The sequence below is a fragment of the Oryctolagus cuniculus genome, chromosome 6 (genome assembly GCF_051225735.1).
Source record: "Oryctolagus cuniculus isolate XC-2025 breed Fujian yellow rabbit chromosome 6, ASM5122573v1, whole genome shotgun sequence".
Classification (NCBI taxonomy): Eukaryota; Metazoa; Chordata; class Mammalia; order Lagomorpha; family Leporidae; genus Oryctolagus; species Oryctolagus cuniculus.
Window position 1 is genome coordinate 125,999,527 of NC_142872.1, and position 18,093 is coordinate 126,017,619.

General features: G+C 40.6%; 1 protein-coding gene across 8 annotated transcripts in view; it reads right to left on the reverse strand.

The window, feature by feature from the left end:
• The window catches only part of RGS22 (regulator of G protein signaling 22), a 145,673-nt gene that overhangs the window by 31,794 nt on the left and 95,786 nt on the right, over positions 1–18,093 (reverse strand). For all 8 annotated transcript variants that reach the window (XM_089336388.1, XM_089336386.1, XM_089336385.1 and 5 more), the window contains 5 exons: positions 14,900–15,094; positions 11,476–11,568; positions 8,113–8,285; positions 6,637–6,799; positions 883–1,041 (listed from right to left, as the gene is read on the reverse strand). In XM_089336388.1, coding sequence (XP_089192514.1) covers positions 883–1,041; positions 6,637–6,799; positions 8,113–8,285; positions 11,476–11,568; positions 14,900–15,094 — 783 coding nt within the window. The remainder of the gene's footprint in view (positions 1–882; positions 1,042–6,636; positions 6,800–8,112; positions 8,286–11,475; positions 11,569–14,899; positions 15,095–18,093) is intronic.

Here is an 18,093-nt window from a genome sequence, read left to right on the forward strand (position 1 = left end):
CTTTATTTCTTGGAAAGGCAGAGTGAGAGAGAGAGAGAAATGGATCTTCCATCTGCTGGTTCACTCCCCAAATGGCCACAGCATCCAGGGCTGGCCCAGGTAGAAGCCAGGAGACAGCAGCTTCCAGGTTTCCCACATGGGAGGCAGGGACTCAAGTACTTAGGCCATCTTCTACTGTTTTCCCAGAAGCATTAGTGGGAACTGGATCAGGAGTGGAGCATCTGGGACTCGAATCAGTGCTCGGACGTAGGATGCTGGTGTTGTAGGCAACAGCTTAAAGCACTGCACCATGTTGCCAGTCCCCATGGTTTCCTTTGTAAAGATTTATTCATTTACTTATTGAAAGGAAGACTGACAAAGAGCAAAAGCAAGAGCTCGTGCGTGGGGGGGAGGGGGTAAGGAAGGGAAGGGAAGGGAAGGGAAGGAAGGAAGGAAGGAGGGAAGGAAGGAAGGAGGGAAGGAGGGAGGGAGGGAGGGAGAATGTTTGAAAGATCTCTTACATCTATTGGTTCACTCCCCAAATGGCTGTAACAGCTGGGGTTCACCCAGGCCAAAGCCAGGAGCCACAACTCCATCCTGGTCTCCCACATGGGTGGCAAGGGCCCAAGTACTTGGGCTATCTTCTGCTGCCTTCCCAGACACATTAACAGGAAGCTGGACTGGAAACAGAGCAGTTGGGACTTGAACTGGCCTTCCAATATGGCATGCTGGGATCAGAGGCAGTGACTTAACCCACTACTCTACCATGCCGGCCCCTGACTCCACGCTTTTAGTAACCATACAGCAAAGTACAAAGGCTGGGTCAACAGGTATGCACTTCAAAACAGACGTTTTGATAGATACTGTAAATTGCTCTCCAAAAAATTATAGTATCTTACATACCTTTATCTTTTGACGTGCTGCAAACTGTTCACTTGCAAGAAACAATGGCAACCACACATTTTCTAGCCTATTTAGGACATGCTTCTGAATTTCAACAAGAACAGATGCATCAAGCTGGTCATGGAGAATCTTCCCCCAACCTCCAGTTAAATGCATTATCTAATAAATAAATAAAAATGAAACAGAAACTACAAACTTGTGCTTTGTTGAAGAAGCACTAACTGTCATTAATTCACTTACTCCAAATAATTTGCTGTACACGACAGGTGCCACAATTTTCATCATATGTGTTAATGACATTTATATCATATGTGTTATTTATATCATATGTGTTAATGACAGACAACTCCCCTAACATCGAACAGAGAACTGCAGCTTATATGGTGGTTGCTGTATATGTATGATTTTGCTGGCATAGGATATATCAAAAAGAACACAAAAGAGGGATGTTTATCCTGCATGACCATAAGCAACAGCATTTTTTTCTTCCATTGATTCAGTTTCTTCAACTGAAACATGAAGGCACTAGTCTTCGATTTCTAAGTTTTCTTTCTAAGTTTGCAAACAGCCTAAGAGTCTGTGATTTTAGTCAAATTGACCTGTTTGAGGAAGTACTTGATTTTGTAGATGAGGCATTTACTACTAATTAATTAAGAGACAACCTTGATTCAGGTATTATGTTACCAACAACACTGGGTTGGAGATGGCAGATGACAGTAGTGGTAGCAATAGAGGGCTGTTCCAAAAACTTATAAGAGAACAGAAGCAGTAGGAAGTACAGAAAAGTCATATTTTACAGAAAATAGTCACTAATTTGCACAGGTAGCACCACTTAAAAAACACCATTTCTTTATGGGCCAAATCTTCCTTCTGCAAAATTATTATGCTAGAAATTATTCTATTTTCTACCTATTGTGTTGCATATCATTCAAAATTTCTGGATTACTCACTGAACAACCACCTTCTTCTTAGTCCTCTTTTGACCGATAATATTTATAAAATATTACTAAAAATAGCTTTGTGTAAAAATACAAGAGAACTCCTCTTCGTAACTCTATTTTTTTTTTTTTTTTTTTTTTTTTGGACAGGCAGAGTGGACAGTGAGAGAGAGAGACAGAGAGAAAGGTCTTCCTTTGCCGTTGGTTCACCCTCCAATGGCTGCCGCGGCCGGCGCACCGCGCTGATCCGATGGCAGGAGCCAGGTGCTTCTCCTGGTCTCCCATGGGGTGCAGGGCCCAAGCACTTGGGCCATCCTCCACTGCACTCCCTGGCCACAGCAGAGCGCTGGCCTGGAAGAGGGGCAACCGGGACAGAATCCGGCGCCCCGACTGGGACTAGAACCCGGGGTGCCAGTGCCGCTAGGCAGAGGATTAGCCTAGTGAGCCGTGGCGCCAGCCCATAACTCTATTTTGATCATATTAACCAAGTAATAGCAAATATTGCTTTTGTTTAAAAAAATTACCCTGCTACTCAGACAGCAAACAGAAATAAGACTAGCACAATCAGTATAGAAATAAATGTGGGGGCCGGTGCTGTGGTGTAGAGGGTAAAGCTTCAGCCTGTGACACCAGCATGCCATTTGGGCACTGGTTCAAGTCCTGGCTGTTCCATTGCCCCAGCTCTCTGCTAATGTGCCTGGGAAAGCAGTGGAGGATGGACCAAATGCTTGGGCCCCTGCATCCACGTGGGAGACCAGGATGAAGCTCCTGGCTCCTAGCTTTGGCCTGGCTCAGCCTTGGGGAGTGAACCAGAGGACAGAAGACTTCTCTCTCTGGTTCTGACTCTTTGTCTCTGTATCTCTACCTTTCAAACAAATAAATACATCTTTAAAATAAATAAATAAATATGGTGTGGGTATCCTTAAGTGAAAACTAAGTACATAAAAAAGTAAAGACAATGATTAAGCAGGGTGGTTGGACAAAGTCCTTTGTAGTAACCACAACACTCAGTTCTGACAGCAATGGGTGACTTTCAAGTTCTCAGCACGTTGTATCTACTATGGAAGATTCACACAGTAGCATCAGATACTATGAAACCTCACACAATGCAATAGAAGCCAGACAGAAACCAAATGCCTTCCATGTGTTTATTTCATACTTGTGCTTATTGAGTTACACAACCACTTTTGTTAACATGTCCCAGGTTTATATCTTAGGGACCTAAAAGCAAGGCAGTTTTGTCAAAGTTGCTTAATTCTAGAATTTCTTCTCTCTTATTCCTAAAGACTTTCCCTTATTTCCCCACATTCGCTCCCAAAGGACCTAGCTTTTTTTTTTTTTTAAGAAACCTCTTATTTAAGGTATATAAATTTCAATGCATTTCATATATACCAATTTAGAAACACAGTAATTCTTCTCACCCTACACTTCCTCCTGCCCACACTCTCACACTTCTTCCTCTTCTTTCTCATAGCCCTGTCTTTATTTTATATAAAGATCTATTTTCAATTAACTTTATACCCATACAATTAACCCTACAATAAGTAATGAGTTCATCAAATAGTATGGAAAAATAAAAAAAAAATCTGTTCCTCAATAGTCAAGACAAGAGCTTTTCAAAATCATCGCATCTCAAAGTGTCAATATCAATATCACTTTGACAGATTACCTTCTTGGTACTCTATTAGTTGCCACAGATCAGGGAGAACATATGTTATTTGTCTTTTGGTGACTGGCTTATTTCACTAAGTATAGTGGTTTCCAGTTGCCTCCATTTTGCTGCAAATAACAGGATATCATTCTTCTTTATTTTTAACAACTGTGTGGTATTCCACGGTGCACATACACCATAACTTCTTTATCCAATCTTCAGTAAACAGACATCTTGATTGATTCTGTATCTCAGCTATTGTGAATTGAGCATTTTTTCTTCCAATGTGTGTCGGGGATACAGATAACTCTTTCATACACCAATTTCATTTCCTTTGGGCAAATTCCCAGAAGTGGGATGGCTGGGTCTATATTCAGAGGGTAGGTCTGAATATGGTTATGTCTATATTCAGATTTCTGAGGTATCTCCATATAGTCTTCCACAGTGGCTGTGTCAGTTTACATTCCTACCAACAGTGGATTAGGGTACCTCACTAGCATTTGTTGCTTGTTGATTTCTGTATGAAAGCCATTCTGAGGTAGGGTGAAACCCCATTGTGGTTTCAGTTTGCATTTCCCTGATGGCTAGTGATCCTGAGCATTTTTTCTTGTGTCTGTTGGCCATCTGAATTTCCTGTCTTGAAAAAAATGCCTGTTTAAGTCCTTTGCTCATTTCTTGACTGGATTGCTTGTTTTGTTGTTGTTGAGTTTCTTGAGCTCTTTATAGATTCTGGATATTAATCCTTTATCAGGTACATAGTTTGCAACTATTTTCTCCCATGCTATCAGTTGCCTCTTGACTTTGCTGAATGTTTCTTTTGCAGTGTAGAGCTTCTCAATTTGATGTAATCCCATGTGTCAATTTTGGCTTTGATTGACTGTGCTTCTGAGGTCTTTTCTAAGAACTCTTTCAAAACATTTGCCTATGCCAATGTCTTGCAGACTTTCCCCAATGTTCTCTAATAATTTGATGGCATCAGATCATAGATTTAGGTCTTTGATCCATATTGAATGGATTTTTGTGTAAGGTGTAATGTAGGGGTCCTGCTTCATACTTCTGCATGCAGCGATCCAGTTTCCCCAGCATCATTTGTTGAAGAGACTGTCCTTGCTCCAGGGATTGATTTAGGTTGTAGATGCATGGTTGATTTCTGGAGTTTCTATTCTGTTCCATCGGTCTATCCATCTGTTTTTGTGCCAGTACCAAACTGTTTTGATTATAACTGCACTGTAGTATGTCAATTTTAGCTCCTCTGTCAAAGATAAGTTGGATGTTGATGCATGGATTGATTTCTGGAGTTTCTGTTCTGTTCCATTGGTCTATCCATCTGTTTTTATGCCAGTACCAGGCTGTTTTGATTATAACTGCCCTGTAATATATCTTGAAATCTGGTATTGTGATGCCTCCAGCTTTGTTTTTGTTATATAAAGATTGCTTTAGCTATTTGGGGTCTCTTGTGTTTCCATATGAATTTCAGCCTCATTTTTTTGGTATTCTGATTGGAATTACATTGAATCTGTAAATTGCTTTTGGTAGTGTGGACATTTTGATGATAGTAATTCTTCCAATCCATGAACATGAAAGGTTTTTCCATTTTTTTTGTCTTCTTCTATTTCTTTCTTTAATGTTTTGTAATTTTCATCATAGAGATTTTTGACATCCTTGGTTAAACTTATTCCAAGGCATTTTTTTTTTGTAGCTATTGTGAATGGGATTGATCTTAGAAGTTCTTTATCAACTTTGGCATTGTCTTTGTATACAAAGGCCGTTGATTTTTGTGTGTTAATTTTATATCCTGCCACTTTATCAGACTCTTTTATGGTTCCAATAGCTTCTTAGTGGAGTCTTTTGGATCCCATACATATAGAATCATCTCATCTGCTAATAGAGATAGTTTAACTTCCTCTTTCCCAATTTGTATCCACCCCTCTGATTTCATTTTTTTGCCAAATGGCTCTGGCTAAAACTTCCAGGACTATACTGAATAGTAATGGTGAGAGTGGGCATCCTTGTCTAGTTCCTGATCTTAGTGGGAATGTTTCCAACTTTTCCCCGTTTAATATGATGCTGGCCATGGGTTTGTCATAAATTACCTTGATTGTGTTGAGGAATGTTCCTTCTATACCCAAGACCCAGCTGTTTAATTCAGTTTGTTGTTAATTGTGAACAACTCTGAATTTTTCTATAATTTACTAAATTTAGCATTAACCTGAAATTTAAATTTTATAAATATATGCCATAAAGATATCCATTCTTTTAAACTATTAGAAAATCATATGCTGTATATTTGATCTTCAGGTAGTAATATTGTACTAACAAACTTCAAACTTAATAATTATAATACTTAACTCTTTATCCTTCAAAAGCATACAGATGAAGATACTTTATGAGATAAAAGTATTATATGAACACTCAACCCCACTGCTAAATCCCCATCTATTTTTTTTCTCTGTAAATCTAATGACACTATTGTTATTAGTGTGACTGTGTGACAGCCACATAGTCGTGGCTGAGTGGTGCAGGTGAGGGACCAGAATGAGTTGTGATTTAGTACAACAAAAGGGTAAAACGTATGTTCCTGGTCAATAAAAATAGGTTTGGGGGACAATTATTGACAGTATTTTCAAAGATCAGTTATGTTTGGAGTAATATCAATTAAGACAGAAACAGAAAAGAGCGAGACATTAGGCTTAATGGCTGAGAACAGCTGCTTTCCTTCTTGTTGGAAAGGTGCGGCGACATTGTCCATCTTGTCCCCATTTCATCTTGAGTATCTAGAACAGTGTCTGGCTTATCTCTTGTACTCATTTGTTGAATTAGTGAACAACTAATGCAAGTACAGCAGACACAAAGTTGTGATTAGACCCAGAAATTTCTGAGCATTGTCCATAATAAGGACATGGATAAATAAAAGTTATTTTTATTCTATAAATTACTTTTTAATGACCAACACATGTATATAATATGTGAGTGAAATTCAAAGATGTTTAATTTACAAATACTTATGAATATCTAAAAATATATCAGAGTTACCTAATATTTAAGTCACAAAAGCAAAACAAACAAAATTTAAAAAGAACAAAGGAGATTTTCAGGTTAGTGGCAAAAAGAAATATTTCAAAATTTTAACACTTCAAAATGAAAAATAGGTTTATATGTTGATACCTGGCTCTGCTGGTATACAGAAGCTGGACTGTTGGGTCCAAAGAAATATTTTTTGTTAAGGTATTTGTTTTTAATATATATAGATTTTGCCTCCCTTTGAGTCTGATCACTGTAAGTTATTCTTCGGAACTGTTCAATGTCTGTCCAGCACATGAGGTCCATGCTAGGATGAAAACAAAAACAAAGTACTGCCTCTCTTGTTTATTTCTCTAAATTCTAATAAACAAGTTGCTGTTTTCACAGAACTAGGCTGTCTTGAAAAGTTAGCACAAGCGATCAGATCGTGGAACCAAAGGATTCAATTCTGTCTCTGATCCCCATCTGGGCCAGTTAGACTGACTTCAGTACACTCCTAATGCCGGCTAGATGCGTGAGTGTAGGAAGACAAGAGCCCAGGATGAGGAAAAATCTATCAATACTACCTGCGAGAGGGCGTTTCAGAGTTCTTCTATTAGTAATAGACTCATATCATCAACTTCAAATATGGGAAGATTTCCACAAATGGCATGTCTGTTTGACAATAGGCCAAATTTAGAATAATCCTCATCTCAGTGAAGGAAAACTAAATATATGCTATAAAGAAGTCTAACCAGTTTCTGTTAACATGGGAAAAAAACAGGACTAATAATTTCGCTTATATTAGATAAATATATTAAGAAGTACCAAGATTCTGTGTAAAAATAAAATATTTCATTTATGTATTTGTGGGTTTTTTTTTTTTTTTTTTTTTTTTGACAGGCAGAGTGGACAGTGAGAGAGAGAGACAGAGAGAAAGGTCTTCCTTTGCCGTTGGTTCACCCTCCAATGGCCGCTGCGGCCAGCACGCTGCGGCCGGTGCACCGTGCTGATCCAATGGCAGGAGCCAGGTGCTTCTCCTGGTCTCCCATGGGGTGCAGGGCCCAAGCACTTGGGCCATCCTCCACTGCACTCCCTGGCCACAGCAGAGAGCTGGCCTGGAAGAGGGGCAACCGGGACAGAATCTGGCACCCCGACCGGGACTAGAACCCGGTATGCCGACGCCGCAAGGCGGAGGATTAGCCTAGTGAGCCGCGGCACCGGCCTCATTTATGTATTAGTTAATAAAGTATAAAATATGATACTAATTTCACTGGCTTAGCAAAATATAAAAGAGACACTTTTCAGAAACAGTAATTATAGCAACTGTCTAGAGAAATACAAAAGAAAGAAATTGCAAAAAAAAAAAAGGAAAAAAATAAAGTGTACTGGTATTTTGAGTTAGCCAATGCTAAAAGTATGAACAAATATTGTGTAACAACTTAAAATAATATTTTGGAGGTTGCTACAATAAAATGCATTCCAACAAAAAATAATGCATACAGATTTCATATAATTATATCCATCAGTTTTTACCAATGTGAGTAAAATCTAGCATTAAATTACTATTATAATATGTTGAATCAAAACTAGTGTCTTAGAAAACTGAGAAATACAATTAAAAATGGTAATGTTCCTCACCTTGAAGAATGAGCTTCAAGAAACTGACGGAAATGTTCAAACTCCAGTTTGTTGTTAAGCAGACTATTAAAGTTAAAATGCCTGTATTCTTCAGGAACGTTATTCCAATACTCTGTTTTTTTAGAGACATCCGAGAGTGATAAAATACTAGCTCCAGTTTCATCAGCAGTATCCTAATGAAATAATACTTTTCATTAAAAAACTCGGAAACAAAAAAGTCATTCATAATTTTACATTTTCATTTATTAATTTTTTTTAACTTTTATTTAATGAATATACGTTTCCAAAGTACGAATAATGGATTACTATGGCTTCCCCCCCATACCGTCCCTCCCACCCACAACCCTCCCCTTTCCCACTCCCTCTCCCCTTCCATTCACATCAAGATTCATTTTCGATTATCTTAATATACAGAAGATCAGCTTAGTATACATTAAGTAAGGATTTCAACAGTTTGCTCCCACACAGAAACATAAAGTGAAAAATAATAGATGATTTTTTTTTAATGATGATGAAATCAGATCAGACCTATTGTCATGTTTAATCCCAGTGAGAGTCAAGTTGGGAGTTGATAGTTTCTTTTCTTTTTTTTTTTTTTTTTTTTTTTTTTTTTACAGAGGATCAGTTTAGTATGCATTAAGTAAAGATTTCAACAGTTTGCACCCCCATAGAAACACAAAGTGAAATATATTATTTGAGTACTCGTTATAGCATTAAATCTCAATGCACAGCACATTAAGGACAGAGATCCTACATGAGGAGTAAGTGCACAGTGACTCCTGTTGTTGACTTTACCAATTGACACTCCTGTCTATGGCATCAGTAATCTCCCTATGCTCCAGTCATGAGTTTCCAAGGCTATGGAAGCCCCTTGAGTTCTCCGACTCTTATCTTGTTTAGACAAGGTCATAGTAATTTTTATGCATCTGAAAGGCAGAGACAAACACACACACATAGACAGAGACAGAGACAGCGAGATCCTCCATCCATTGGTTCACTACCCAAATGCCTGTAAGAGCTGGGGCCAGGCCAGGAGCTTAGGATTCGACCCGAACACTTGAATCACAGTACACATTATCAAGAAACTCAGGAAACTGGACGTAAGAGAGGAGCTGAGACTCAAACCTGAGCACTCCAATAGGGAATGCGGCCATCCCTAGGCATCTTACTCACTGCACTAAACATCTGCCTCCATATACACTTTTAAAAAGAGAAACTATTAGGTCAAGGTTACTTAAAAATTCAAAGGGAAGAATCTAGGTCGTTCAGATTCTAACTCACATCAAATTCTTTTCCTCCTTTTCACTCCATTCCCTTATCACAAACATTTAAAATATACAAAGCACTTGTTTCTAAAATATGATTTTATTATTTTTCTTAGTATAGGAATGATATGTCTTTTGTAGTTAAAAAATAAAAACCATATGTAATACTACCACCAGAGATAACTACAGTTAATGTTTCTGTACATCCTTCAATCTCTTATAGAATTACACAAGTAGCTTCTTTAAAATGAAGATAAGATTATGGAACAACTTTTTAAAAAGATTTATTTATTTATTTGAAAGAGTTACAAAGAGAGAGGGAGATACAGGGAGAGAGGTCTTCCATCCACTGGTTCACTCCCCAAATTGCTGCAAAAACCAGGAATGAGCCAAACTGAAGCCAGGAGCTTCTTCCAGGTCTCCCATGTGCCTGCAGAGGTCCAAGGACTTTGGCCATCTTTCACTGCTTTCCCAGGTGCATTAGCAAGGAGCTGAATGACAAGCGGAGCAGCTGGGACTCAAACCGGCACCTATATGGGATGTTGGCATTGCAGGCGGCGGCTTTACCCACTGTGCCACAGAGCAGGATCCAATTTACGGTTTTTCTTGACAGTACATTATGAACACAAAACCTTCGCCTATACATTATTTTTCTGAAGTTATACAATAACCCAAGGTACTAATAGTGTATCCTTCTAATGTAATATTCATATAAAAGTCAATGTTTAGGTAATTTTAAGAGTTTTGCTGTTTTATGAACAATTTACAAATCCCAAGAGCTAAGAGACAGGGAGGCTTAGTCTTTAAAAAGCCCTTTCTTTGGGTCTATGTCGTGGTGCAGTGGGTTAAGCTGCTTCCCAAATCAAAGCAAGGATTCGAGTCCTGGCTACTCCACTTCAAATCCAGCTTCCGCTAACCCTCCTGGGAAGGCAGTGAATAATGACCCAAATGTTTGTGCCCCAGCCACCCATGTGAGAGACTTGGATGAGAAACTGGCTCAGCCCTAGCCGGTACAGCCTTTTGGGGAGTGAACCAGCAGATGATTTCTTTCTCTTTGTCTCTGTCTCTCCCCCAACCCCACTTTTAAGAGAAAGGGCAAAAGCACAGAATGTATTCATAGCCTCACCCCAGGGGCCTAGCAGGAGAGGAGCAACATGTACCAATAAGTGTGCCCCACTTCCCGGCTGACAACTACCCAGCCCTTCCCGACCCAACAGCAAGGCCTGGCAATGCCGGCATTCCATATGGGCTGCTCCACTTCCAATCCAGCTCCCTGCTATGGAAAAGCAGCAGAAGATGGTCCAGGTGTTTGGACCCATGCTACCCATGTGGGTGACCCAGAGGAAGCTCCTGGCTCCTGGCTTTGGCCTGGCCCAGCCCTAGCTGTTGTGGCCATCTAGGGAGTCAACCAGCAGATGGAAGATCTCTCCTCTCTCTCTCTCTGTCTCTCCCTCTGTATAACTCTTTCAAATAAAATAAATATTTTAAAAATAAATATTTTTAAAAAAATCACCTGAAACCTTACTACTCAGAACAATCATTAAGATTTGGTATCTTTCTAGATATCTCTTTTTCCATATATATATAATATACATATTTATATCTATACATGTAGAAATGTACATATATTTTTATATAAATAGAACCATACCATTTGTTGTCTTAGTCTCATATATTTGTATATAATAATAAGTTCTGTTCATTTTCCACATCAATTAAGTGGGATTTCTATACAGATGTACATATTTGATTTGATAGTTTTATGAATCTAAGTCTATCTGTCATACAAAACTTGACTTCTAGCATTCATATGAATACATAGCTTAAACACTCAAGTTCCTTGTCTTAGTTAAATGAATGGTTTGGCATCCTATGCTACCTCATCTGCTTTGTTTTCTGGCTCTGTGGTTAAATGTATCAAAAAAAATGTGACAGCTGTCAAATGCACCATGTTAGGCAAAGAAACAACAGAAAAGTCAAACTGCCCACCCCCTATTTTATCAACACATTATCTCTCACTACACGCTCTCTCTATCAGTATATACAGCAAGAACTCTGTCCAGGATAAAATTTTTTTCTAAGAAGAAAGTTATCTTACCCCAGTTTTCTTGGAAATCACATCCTTATGCAAAGCCTGTAGCTTTCTGAAGTATGTGGAGTCCAACTGGCGGGTTTCTTCCTCCAGCTCCACCTAGGAAAATAGGAACAAAGCTTGTGACATCAATAGTCCATGCATTATGAAACAGTGGGAAACAGGAAGCACAATCTGCTAATAAGTTGGCTACAAAATTAATACAATTGCCAAGAAAGCAAATTCTTCTGGGGACAAAAGTTATAGTTAAAAATGTTAGTGACAGCAAAGTCATACTTCAAATGCATGCCATAAAAGAGGCATACATTTCTCTGTAATGCTACAGGGCATCAGTGGGCATTCCATCTTTCTGGACACCTCATGTAAACTAACAGAGCAAATACTCGTATGTGGGTCACATTTTCAGCTTAAACTCAACGTACTAATAGTCACGAAGTCAGACAGTGCTCACTTTGGGGACTAGATAATTCACGAAGAACAGGAAATAACCAGCTCCATACTGTGATTAGTCTCTGAGCAAAGGCTTTCTTGTTTTAACAAGAGAGGAGACAATCAAGAATCAAATTAAAACCTCCCAGCAGGCCGGCGCCGCGGCACACTAGGCTAATCCTCCGCCTTGCGGCGCCGGCACACCGGGTTCTAGTCCCGGTCGGGGCGCCGGGTTCTGTCCCGGTTGCCCCTCTTCCAGGCCAGCTCTCTGCTGTGGCCAGGGAGTGCAGTGGAGGATGGCCCAAGTGCTTGGGCCCTGCACCCCATGGGAGACCAGGAGAAGTACCTGGCTCCTGCCATCGGATCAGTGCGGGGCACCGGCTGCAGCGCGCCGGCCGCGGCGGCCATTGGAGGGTGAACCAACAGCAAAGGAAGACCTTTTTTTTTTTTTTTTTTTTTTTTTTTGACAGGCAGAGTGGACAGTGAGAGAGACAGACAGAGAGAGAAAGGTCTTCCTTTTGCCGTTGGTTCACCCTCCAATGGCTGCCGCTGCAGCCGGCGCACCGCGCTGATCCGATGGCAGGAGCCAGGATCCAGGTGCTTTTCCTGGTCTCCCATGGGGTGCAGGGCCCAAGCACCTGGGCCATCCTCCACTGCACTCCCTGGCCATAGCAGAGAGCTGGCCTGGAAGAGGGGCAACGGGGACAGAATCCGGCGCCCCAACCGGGACTAGAACCCGGTGTGCCGGCGCCGCAAGGTGGAGGATTAGCCTATTGAGCCACGGCGCCGGCTAGGAAGACTTTTCTCTCTGTCTCTCTCTCTCACTGTCCACTCTGCCTGTCAAAAAACAAACAAACAAACAAACAAACAAACAAAAAAAAACACACACACACAAAAGAAAAAAAAACTCCCAGCAGACCTCAGTCTTCAGAGCATAGAATGTACTATTCTGTAGACTTGGGAGAAGGAGACCAAGACCACTCTCTGCTTCTCTACAGCAGGGAATAGCCAGTTTGGCTGAGTAGCTGCCTGAGAACTTTATGTATTAAATAGCCAGATTTGGTAATCTGCTTGGTTATTCTTTTTGGACAGAGTCTACATAACACAGTCAATTGGCTGTGGAGCTTCTAGAACTAAAAGTGAACGATTTATTTTTATTCTTATTGGAAATAGTATATATTTTGCTCCTTGAACTTTGTGAGAAGTTTTGCTGCAGCTGGTTAGACTACCATGTGAGACATTGCATTCCATATCAAAATGCTTTGGTTCAAGTCCTGCTCCACTCTCCACTCCAGCTGTCTGGTGATGCTCACTGTAGGAGGCAGACAGTGATGGCTCAAATAGTTGCACCCTGCCACCCACACGGGAGACCCAGACTAAGTTCTAGGTTCATGGCTCTGGCCTGGTCCAGCCCTGGCTATTGGGGGAGTGAAAAGGCAGATGGGAGATCTCTTTCCCTCTCTATTTCTGTTTGTCTGTTCACCTTTCAAATAAATAAGACACACGAGAAAGTTTTTAAAAGAATCTTACTAATGCTAAAACTTTGGTTTAGGAAAGACAGTCATAATTCCAAACCATTTTTACTATTGTGGGATCACTTCCTCTATGCCACATATTATATATTTAAAATAATGATTGGAAAGAATTTTTAAAAATTTCATATCCTAATTTTAGTGGTGTAATATATGCTTCTTTGCAGTAGGAAGAATGCTGTGCTAATTTTTCAGAACAAGGAGAAAACAGGAATGAAAATTAACTTATTATGGTCATTAAATTAATAAATTCTAAGAGTTGTCAGCCACAATCCAATAAGGTAAGTCAATCCAAGGCAATTTGGCATTAAATTTATCTTATTCATCTAACCTATCTTTCCTGATATAACTTTCTAAAAAGCTGCTGGGTAGACATGAACAAAGAGTAAGAATCAACGATAGCAGAGTTCCACCCGATATGACCTCACGAACAATGTACATGCCTTAACTTAATATAGAAACTACCAAAGGATGGTTTTAATCTATGATTCAAAATAAATATTTAAAGGCATTTCCTCCATCCATCCATAAGAATAGTGAAACTATTCAAGCACTGAGGTTTACAATGATCTCTTTTGGAATGAAGAAAGATGAGCTGTAACTTTTATCCACTCCACCAGAGTGACCGGCTGCACATCTGGGGTGGGCTACCTGCAGACGGAGCACTGAGTCCGGGGATCTGCTTTCTATAACACACATGGAATGCTTACATTTTCCATGGGTGCACTATCTGCTCATTCAGCATAATAGGAGGTAGGCTTTTTCCATTCATCAAAGTGAAGGCCACTGCTGAGCGGTGGGAAGAAGGGAGAAAGCCCTTTTGGCATATTTTACTGGCTCACAGAAAACCAAAACTCAGATTTCCTCTTCTGAAATATTTGGTCAAGAAATTAAAAATGACAGAGATTTAAGTTTTGTTATGAGACAATAGGGAAACGGAAAAAAAAAATAAAGTTCATAAATATTTCTCCTGCCCAAGTTTTGAGCCTGCCCAAGTCTTTTTTGAAGAAAAAAAAAAAAAAGATTTATTTTATTTATTTGAAAGTCAGAGAGGGAGAGAGAGAGAGAGGTCTTCCATCTACTGGTTCACTCCCCAGATGGCCACAATGGTACAATGGTTGGGACTGCCAAAGCCAAGAGCCAGGAACTTCTTACAGGTCTCCCACATGGGTGCAGGGGCCCAAACACCTGAATCATCTTCTTGTTGCTTTCCCATGCACATTAGCAGGGAGCTGGGTCAGAAGAGGAGCAGCTGGGCCTCAAACCAGTGCCCATATGTGATGCTGGCACTGCAGGCAGCAGCTTTACCTGCTATGCCACAACCTCAGCCCCAGCCAAATCTTAACTCTAAATCCCTGGTCCATACGAGACTTTTTACAGTTATTCCCAAGAGATTTAACAACACTTCTTATCACTGGTTTTGCAGTAAACCCAACTGGCTCACATACAATGTATCAGTGCCACAATACCTTTCCATAAGCAAGTTGGTCTGATTTTACCATCTTTGTCCAGGGCTCAAGGAGGAGTAGCAGGATATATTCTTCTGCTGTGTCAAAAAGATCTTCAAACGGTGGCTGTAGGTTCAGATAAATGTCTTTTTTCTTCTCCTGTTGGAGTCCTACGTCATGAGTGGCTGAAGGAGCAATGTATGTGGCAAAAAGATACTAAAGGAGAAATGGAGAGGGTGTTGGGGGAGACCGCAGCGGCTGGCAAAGTCCTTAGTAAAGGCATTTACAAAAGTAAAGAGAAGTCCAAAAAGCTCAAGTAGGTTTTTTCTCAAAAGATGGCAAAACTACTTTAAGACAAAGCAATGTATTTATTCAAAAGACCTCCTTTTCCCTTTTCTTTTTCCATTTCTTCATTGGTAAATAGTCAATTAGCCATTTTTCCTCAGATTACAAAAATTTGGAGGATGTACAAGTTATTAGGGTGATTGATTTGAAATTATAAATCTCATTTTCCCACTTGTGTTCACAATGTTTCCAACACCTTCCACTGCTTTCCCAGGCCATAACAGAGACTGGAATGGAAGTGGAGCAGCTGGGACTTGAACTGACACCATATGGGATGCCAGCACTGCAGGTGGTGGCCTTACCCGCTATGCCACAGTGCTGGCCCCAGGAAGTATTTCAACAGCTAGTGAGGAAGTTATGTGCCACCTTTAACTCCTGCCTGCATTTTTTTTTGTAGAAGCCTCTTAGCTGGTCTTCCCAGTTTGCTCTTTGCTTTTTTACAGTCTATTCTTATCATGGCAAATGTATAAAATCCTTCTGCACACCACAACACTACTCACATCCTCCGTCTTCTCACACAGAATAAAACCCAAAGTCCTTATAATCACCTGTAAGTGGAGATCTATGGGAAGTTTTGCGATGCTAAGTGGATAGTGAGTGTGGTTCAGGACCTATCAGTGAGGAAGCCCCTGGAAACCCCATAGGCTCTCAATATACCCTAAAAGTAGCCATGGACTAGATACTAGTATATACTCCAGCCCTGTCTTTAAAGTGCCAGAGGAAAATTACTGTCAACTTGTCATTCTGTACCTAGCAAAAATATTCTTCCAAAATGAACACAAAACAAAGATATCATAAACCAGAGACTAGATCAGAATTCATCAGCAGCAGCCATACAATTAATACAACACTAAAGGAAGGCTCTAGACCAAAGCAAGATGGACTAGAAAACAGTGAGAAGCATAAACATGTAGGTAAATATCAATAAATATTCATTATCAAATAGAGTAGTATTAATATCTAATAAAGCCTGAGGAAACAGCCAAACAGTCTACGGAAGAGAAGTCAGAGAGAGACAGGGGTAAACCAAGTCAGAGGAATTCCGCAGAAGCCAAGGGAAGAGGTGAGCTTGAAGACACAGAGAGTAGTAGACACATTAGAAGATGTCAAGTGAAGTGAAGTGAAAGCAACAGAACGGAAGGTTCTGGTTAAAGTACAATGAAATGATCCACCATGAGGTAGGAAACCACTGGGTCAGCTACACTCAAGCTGTAGTTTAAAAAGATTTGATGTGGTACGTATCAAATTCTTATATAGAGTAAGATAACTTCTTCGGTTTAAAAAAATGAGAACAATGAGGAGTATGACAGAAGCTGAAGTGGTGAGCAGAATAACAGGACAGGGAAAATGATGATCAGCCCTGGTAGACACTGGAGTCTATCTCCTCCGTTTCAGTCCCAGTCTTGCCCTCATTCTCCGCTTTCCCACTAAGATCTACTGCTCTCCTCAGTCTCGTGAGGGACTCCGCATGCTCTTCACCTAGTCTACGCCGTAACCGTACCGCGGTGGACACTTCGGGATGCCAGCTTAAAGCCAAGCTGCTGAATGCCATTCTACCCAACTGCCTGGCTCTTTCACCTTCTGGAATCCTGCTTTTTTTTTTCTTAAAGATTTATTTATTTATTTGAAAGTCAGAGTTACACAAAGAGAGGAGAAGCAGAGAGAGAAAGAGAGAGAGAGAGAGAGGTCTTCCATCCAATGGTTCACTCCCCAGATGGCCGCAACTGCTGGAGCTGTGCTGATCCGAAACCAGGAACCAGGAGCCTCCTCCGGGTCTCCCACATGGGTGCAGGGGCCCAAGGACTTGGGCCATCGTCCACTGATTGCCCAGGCCATAACAGAGAGCTGGATGGGAAGTGGAGCAGATGGGACTTGAACTGGCGCCCATATGAGATGCCAGCACGCCAGGGCGTTAACCCGCTGTGCCACAGTGCTGGCCCCTGGAATCCTGCTTTATGATTTGCTTGAGAATAAGTTTCTCTTTACTTCATCACTTACCGTATGAATAGTATAATTACCTCTCTCTGATCATACTTCTCATCCTTTTATGTCTCCCAGCAAGCTTTCCTTTATTTCAGCACAATCTGTAGCTTCTTCTCAATCTCTAAATAAGTCAGGACCACCTCGTTTTTCTTACGTTCGTACGTGATTTGACAGAAGACTCTTCTGTACCTCGGCTGTGCTCTCACTAACATCCTTAGTTCCTCTGCAGTTTGACCCAGGCTCGATTCTCGGTCAGCCGAATCATTCATTCATTTTCCCAACTCTATCCTCGAGTTCCTAATAAAAACTATGAGGACTGACTCCAATATAAAGAAATGCTTGTTTAAAAAACTTCAGCTGTGATCAAAAAAAGCTTATTACGTTTTTTGCATATTCTAATCAACTCCATTTCCCTGGTTTTAGACCCTGTCATCCTCTTTAAAGCTCCCAACTATACCCTCATGCTTATTCATTTAAAGTGAACTTGACCTCCCATTCACTGGTGTGAATGCCCTCAGCTTGCCTCTTGAGAGCTCTCCTAAATTGTTTTGTTTCTTGGATGTCTCAAAGGAAGATACTTTTCCAAGCCCAAAACCATTCACACAAGTGCCTGACTGCATTCATCCAAGCCTATCACACTAACCATCTCCTTAGTGTCTCATTTCCTTAAGCCAGGCTTCTACAGATGGCATGTACTTCCTTATACTATGAAGTTGTTCCAGTGAAATGCCTCCCCCATGCGAACATGTTTTTCCTGATTGTTTTACCCTCAAACCATTACCCCACTTCTCTCTTTCCCCCTCTCTAAAAACAGCATGCTCACTCCTCAGTCTGAAACCAATCTAAAATCGCTAAGGACCACATAATCGCCAGTTCAAAAGCTTCTC